Source organism: Myotis daubentonii, chromosome 9 (assembly GCF_963259705.1).
Source record: "Myotis daubentonii chromosome 9, mMyoDau2.1, whole genome shotgun sequence".
In the NCBI taxonomy this organism is placed as follows: Eukaryota; Metazoa; Chordata; class Mammalia; order Chiroptera; family Vespertilionidae; genus Myotis; species Myotis daubentonii.
Genome location: NC_081848.1, coordinates 67,921,774 through 67,929,155, shown reverse-complemented (window position 1 = coordinate 67,929,155; position 7,382 = coordinate 67,921,774). Strand labels below are relative to the sequence as shown.

Here is a 7,382-nt window from a genome sequence, read left to right as displayed (position 1 = left end):
ACACAATACAATATACAGATGGTGTATTACAGAATTGCATACTTGAAACCCATAGATTTATTAACCAATATCATTCCTATAAATTCAATTAAAAATACATTATTAGTCTTTAAGTTGGCCTTTATCTACATATGAAATCGAAGGATACTAAATTTGAAATTCTTAAAAACCATTTCTTAACCTCAAAGAATGTAACATGGAAATATTCTAGATTCCATGCATCATCTAGGTTGTTTACATGTTAAGGCTCTCTGTTCATGACATGAATAGGATTTATCTGTAGTTACAGATGTTAACATAAGGAAAAATGAATTTGGACAAGAGGATAGAGTATAATAAGTTGCAAGGTTTCTATATCAGAAAGTGAGGATGGGAAAAGGACCTTATGAGGGCTTTAAAATTTAGGAGAGAGAAGATACAGTGACTTGTTATTATTGCTGTAAATAGTTGGTAAGCTATGTAACATAATCACTACATGCACCAGCTTTTCTCTATTTACTGAAACTTTCAATAAATATCTAACTGCATGAGATATGGTGCTGTAACCTTCAGGAGGCACTGACAACATTGTACTCTGTAGGTTGGTCTCATGTCTGACTGCCAAACTCCTCGTTATCTTTTAGACTGAGTTGCTGTGTCACATTTATGAAAAGTGACCCAATATTTTTGTAGGCAAAGTTAACTATCCTATCTAATAATGAGGGAATATGCAAATTGACCATCACACCATCACAAAGATGGTGGTGCCCATTGCCACAAGATGGCAGTGCCCAGTCCCCTCAGCTCCACCAGAGTCCCCCAGTCCTTTCAGCCCCACTGGGGGTGCAGCCAGACCCGCCCTCAGCCCCCCAGCTGCCCAGGGCCGGCCCAATGTGCAGGCAAGCCTTGGATGTCAGCTGCCCAGCAGTTTAGGCCTGCTCCCCGCTGGCAAGTGGACATCCCCTAAGGGCTGCTGGGCTGCCAGAGGAATGTCTGATTGCCATCTTAGGCCCAATCCCCTGGGGAGTGGGCCTAAGCCAGCAGGTGGTCATCCCCTGAGGGGTCCCAGACTGTGAGGAGGCACAGGCCGGGCTGAGGGACCCCCCCTCCCTGCTGAGTGCACAAATTTTTGTGCACTGGGCCTCTAGTCTATACTAATAAAAGGGTATAATGCTAATTAGACCAGACGTCTTCCGGACAACCTTCTGGATGTACTTCTTGACAAAGCTGGGCACTAGCAAAGCCGCCTGCCCCATGGTCCTGGGCACCAGTGCCTGTGGCTGTGGCATGGGAGAGGAAGAGAAGCCACCTACCCTATGGTCCCAGGTGCCTGCGGCTGTGACCTGGGAGAGGGAGAAAAGCTGCCTGCCCCGCAGTCCCGGGTGCCTGCAGATGCAGCACCAGGCAAAGCCACCTGCACATGGTCCCGGGCACCTGTGGCCAGCCTGGGTGAAGCCGCCCACACATGGTCCCCTGCTGCTGTGGCTGGTCTGGGTGAAGCCAGCCTGGGTCCGGATGCCTGCAGCCAGCCAGAGGGAGGGAAGCCCAGTTCCCGGGTGCCTGTGGCTGGCCAGAGGTTGGAATCCTGGGTCCTGGGTGTGGAGCTGAGGCAGAGGCGGTTAGGTGCGATCAGGCAGGCAGGCAAGTGAACAGTTAGGATCCAGTGGTCCTGGATTGTGAGAGTGATTAGGCCTGTGGGATTGGGCCTAAACTGGCAGTTGGACATCCCCAAGGGGTCCTGGATTGGAGAGGGGGCAGGCTGGGCTGAGGGACCACACCCCCACACCCTCACCCCCCCCCCCCAGTGCACTAATTTTGTGCATCAGGCCTCTAGTTTTTATATAATAACATCAACCTGTACTCATATTTTCCTGCCTAAATACAGGGCTCCACCTACTAATGATTATATTTAGTTGTTAATTTGGAATTTGTGACTCTAGAATATTGATTCTTTTACTCCTTTCAGCTTGCTTGCTTACTTTCCAACTTGGTCACAGGTTTTGAGAGCTATTCTCTATTTGGCCTTATCTAATTACTGATAAAAATGTTGATTAAAATATAGCCTAAAGACATACATTTCAAACTTCATTTGTTTTAATAAATGAATTACTCAAAACTTTTGAATAAGGCAAAACATTGATTGATATGTGCATATTTGGGGAATGTAGTAACAGTAAACATTTAAGTAAAATAAAGGACTGGGAATATAAAAACCAGAAGCAATGGAGATGGTATATCAAAAAGGCAAAAATAACTTTACATTCATGGGGGGGTTTAATAAATATTGTCAGGTCCTGAAGAAAGAAGAGAATGACAAAATCACACACATCCTATATAATAAAAGCCTAGGTGGCGTGACACCCTCACGTGACACCCTTGCACGACATCGTCACAAGATGGCTGCCACAAGATGGCCACTTGCACAGCAGAGGTGGGGCCTGGCAGCTTCTCCTGGTGGTGCAGCCTGGGGGTCCTGTGGCTCTGAATGGTGCAGAGGAAGCTGGTCCCGGTGTCTCTGCTATCTTGCGCAGAGGAGGCGGGTCCTGGCAGAGGAGGTGGGTCATGGCAGGGGAGGACAGTTCTGGGCAATCAGGCTGGCAGGCAGAAGTGGTTAGGGGCAATCAGGCAGGCAGGCAGGTGAGTGGTTAGGACCCAAAGGTGCCGGATTGTGAGAGGGATGTCCGACTGCCGGTAGTTGGACATCCCCTAAGGGGTCCCAGATTGGAGAGGATGCAGGCTGGGTTGAGGAACACCTCCCCCCCATGCAAAAATTTCTTGCACCAGGCCTCTAGTACAAAATCAAAATTAGAAGTCTCTTAATGCCTTTATTTTTTTAATTCTCATACATGGATATTTTCCCATTGGTTTTTAGTGGGAGTGGAAGAGAGAGGGAAAGACAGAGAAAAATATTGATGTGAGAGAAACACATCTATTGGTTACCTCCTGCATGAGCCCTGACCAGGGCCCTGGCCAGGGAGAAGCCTGCAACCAAGGTACATGTCCTTGACCAGAATCCAACCTGGGAGCCTTTGGTCTGCCGGTCAATGCTCTATCCACTGAGCCAAACCAGCTAGGGATTATAATGCTTTTATTATTTAGATTTCTTTTGAGTTAAAGAGAGTAAAAAATAGTTGGACAAATTTTCATATAAATGTATTGAACAATAAGCAAGAACATATGATAAATGTGATTTTGTAAATATTAATGGATTTAAGAAATAATTGAAATTTATATAAGAAGCTTAGATTTAATGAATTAAAAGTAAGAAACATCATTAAAGATAATAGCACCCAACATTGAAAATATCTGTAGAACTTTTAAATGAGATTAATTAAATGTAGAAAAACTGAACTAGAAAATAGAGATGTCTTAAAATATGACATGTCTAAAATCCCAAATATCAGAGTAACTGGGTTCACCTTTCAAGCATTTTTCTATTTCTGTTTTACTGGAAATTAAAGCATTGAATAGAAGGACTATATTCATTTTTATTTGTGAAATATCCTGGTCCCATATGTGATTCCATTAAATATACAAGGCAGGGAAAGCAGAAAAAAATCCAGCCGATGAGCAGCCAGCTGGTACAGAAGAAAGTAGACAAGGTACCCAGGAAAGAGTGAATCACCCCTGAGGCAGCCTGATTATTCTGCTGCAGGGGCTCCAGGGCCAGGCACCTACTATATACCTGTGTGGTGAGAGCATGGCCCACAGGTCCACAGACAACACCAATAGCTTCATGAACATTTGTTTGGCCAAGATCACCTATGTGGACCATTGAGGGCATTATGAATGGTCAAGCTGGATGACCTCTGTGTGACAAACCATAAGCTCTGCTATGCCATATCCCAGATGACTTGTTCATCACAACATCTATCAGCAAGGGTAAAGGAAAGGTGGTGAAACATTTCTCTCCAATAACTGTAAATGTGGCTGTCTCCTTAGCAAGCACTGGCCCTCACTCAGTTTCCTCCAAGGTTCTACTAACCCAGCTGCCTGTCTACCTGCATATTAAGAATGCTTAGATTTAATATTAAGATTAATTTTAATTTTAATATATTAATTTTAATATATTTTTACTAGAAATATATAGAGGATTTCTGTATGCAAGAAATCCATGAGCTATGGTAAATAATATGTGGCACATTCAGCCATTTAAGTCTTCATGCAGTAAACTCTTTGCAGCAGCCAAATGTGTATGTGTGGGGATTACTGTGTGTGTGTCAGTCTGGGAGAGAGGAAGCGAGAGAATTGGAAATTTTTGAGGAGAAGGGAAGGAAATAGAAGTAACTGGGACATTCTAATCAGACAGCAATTTTCTCAAATCACACTTTTGCACAAAATCACACTTATTTTTTTAGGGAATATGTATGTGTGCATATAGGGGTAATGAGGCATATAAAAGCTGGAGAGTTTATAGTGGTAATTAAAACTATAATCTCAAAATTTAAATATTTTCCACAAGATACTTTAATATTCAAAAATGGATAACATTCTCAATTTAACAAACATTGACAGGTAATAGATAATATTCTCTTAGAAATCACAAATGGTGAAAAAAGAATACATGAGAAAAAGATGACTGTGTAATTTTCAATGTTTACTATAGCTAGTTTTAAGTGATATTGTGACTTTTGTCTCTAAACATTCAATATCTTTGTTTCCCTAGGTAAGATTTTATTACAAATAGGCCTTATTGTTTAGTACCCATGAATACACAAAATGGTTACATAAAAGTTTTATGGTTGTATATAAGTTTGGTAATATACTTGAATATTAAAGGACATAAATAGAAATATTCTTATGAAAAACTGTAGGCTTGAATAGGCTTTGCAAGTTCCTTAAATACTCTGTTAGGTCCAGAAAATTAACCAAACAATCACAGAAATGCAGGGATCCTTTTCTTGGTGATTACATTCCATAAAGCCTTCTTCACTTCCTTATTCCTGAGACTGTAGATCAGAGGGTTCAACATGGGGATCACCACCGTGTAGAACACGGAAGCCACTTTGTCCTGACCCAGGGAGTAGCTGGATGTTGGTCTCAGATAAGTATAGATGGCGGTGGAATAGAACAGAATTATGGCTGTCAGGTGAGAGGCACATGTTGAGAAAGCTTTGTGCCTGCCCTCCCCTGAATGCATACGAAAGATGGAGACGAGAACGTAGGAGTAGGAGGTGAGGATGACCAGCAGAACCCCCACCAGATTCACTCCAGCAAAAGTGGAAAAGATGCTTTCATTCAGGCGTGTGTCTGAACAGGAGAGCTTAAAGAGTGGAGGGCTGTCACAGAAGAAGTGGTGGATGACATTGGAACTGCAGAATGGCAGGCTGCTTACATAACTTGTGTTCACCATGGAGTTCAAGAGTCCTGCTGCAAAAGCCCCTGCTGCCATTTTCAGACAGACTGTCCTGGTCATGACCAAGGGGTACAGGAGAGGGTTGCATATGGCCACATACCGGTCATAGGCCATTAAGCCAAAGAGGATGCATTCAGTTGTGGCCAAGGCGATAAAGAAGTACAGCTGCAGAAAGCAGCCAGCAAAGGAGATGGTTTTCTTCTCTGACAATAAATCCACCAGCATCTTTGGGGTGACGGTAGATGAATAACAAATGTCCACAAAGGACAGGTTAGCCAGGAAGAAATACATGGGTGTGTGGAGTCTGGAATCAGTCCTGATTAAGAGGATCATCCCAACATTCCCGCAAACTGTCAGTGTGTAAATGACAAAAAAGAGCACAAAGAGGATAATCTGTAGCTCCAGCGTGTCTGCTAATCCCAGCAGGATGAACTCCGTCACCAAAGTATAATTAGTTCTGGTCATGTGTTACACATATAGTTTGCTTAAGCTTATATAGATATAGATATTTCCCTCTCAAAGGTTATAGAAAATAGTAGAAATGTTAACGAGCTTATTCCTACATGAAAAATAAAACCTTTAGGTTAATAAAGTATAGTAAGGAAAGTGACTGAATGAAAAGGAAAACTAGTGGAGAAACTGAGAAGCATTTGAAATTATGAAGCAATTGACCTTATTAAGTCTGTTGCAGGTTCCTCAGATGGCTGGTGTCAATCCACGTACTCCACTTGAGTCTCTTCAAATGCAACAGATGTTGTTCTCTACCAGCCCACATTCAAAATGCCAAGGATAAAAATATTGCTGCTTTAGTCTCTCCCAGTCTCTGAAAGGTGTGTGCATTTAACACAAATCCATTGTTTATTTCTCAAGACCACTCTGTTTATTCTACAATTCCAAAATTCATGCATTGCCTCATAGAAATTATTTGTGTACCTGAAGCAACAAAAACAGTGCCCATTTCAAATAACTAATAAGTTGATATATATTGTATATTATAGGATAGTTTTGTAAAGTTTTAAAAATGAACTTAAATAATTATTTTTGATATAAAGTACACAATCAAATTAACGTAATGCAGTTCCACACACAGTACCTGTCCCTGCAATGAATAACAGCATGAAATCTTTATGAGCTTCCTTCCTCAGTGTATTACTCATGCAGATTATTATTTTTTGTTTTTATTAGGGGTTCTCAGTTGGAGCTTAAAAATAAAGGAGAAAGATTTCACTCTGTAAATGAAATGCAGTGAATATTTGAATTACCTTTTGGTTAAAATGAGAGACTCCTTCTGAGTGAATACATGTTGCTGCACTTTTATTTTGTTTTCTTGGAAGAGAATTGGATGACCATGGGGACTATATTATAGGGTTTAATTGTGTAGTCAATCCTCTAATGGCAGAAACTCCCAGGCTCAAAATAAAATAAAATATAATCACACACAGTTATGTGGAATCAAACATTGCATCATGAAGTGGTTCCTGACCTCTATATAACCTTAAAAAGTTTCACCAATGTAAAAAAGAAATTGGGTATTTACGGTGCCTCTCTCTTTGTATTTTTTAGCCTATTTCAAATGGGTTGTAGTCCACTACCAAATTATTATTCTTCCCCTTACCTGAATGTGTGTGTGTGGAGATGATGAGTCAGTTTAAACTTCAATCCAATTCTTTTCTTGAGTGAAATTAATGACAAGGAGGAACTAACTAAATACATTGTACAGTGTTTTAAAAAATTATACCCTGATCAAACAGGACAATGAAAAAGGAAATCAAGTTACTTTTTTATTATTTTGAAATTGTGTTAGCTTATTGAAATTGTTGTCCATTATTCTCATCATAGAAGGGGATGGTAGCACAGTTTTTCCAGATCTAAATATCCAAATAAAACCAGGTTGAATAAAGCACATTGGGTGTCCATATGAAAGGGGATTCTTTTGGCAGAGAGAACTCATCATGCGTTGAGTTCTGTATTACACTTTCCCACTTAAGTTTTTAAGTCTTTGAAAGAGGTGTGATTATTTTGAACACTTTGCAGATGAATAAAACAG

At 41.0% G+C, this 7,382-nt stretch overlaps 1 protein-coding gene across 1 annotated transcript; it reads right to left on the bottom strand.

Moving 5' to 3' along the window:
- Window positions 1-4,855: 4,855 nt before the first annotated feature.
- LOC132242289 (olfactory receptor 5F1) lies at window positions 4,856-5,800 on the bottom strand. The gene has a single exon (XM_059711191.1). It carries the CDS (start codon window positions 5,798-5,800, stop codon window positions 4,856-4,858), a length of 945 nt encoding a protein of 314 aa, XP_059567174.1.
- Window positions 5,801-7,382: the final 1,582 nt, after the last annotated feature.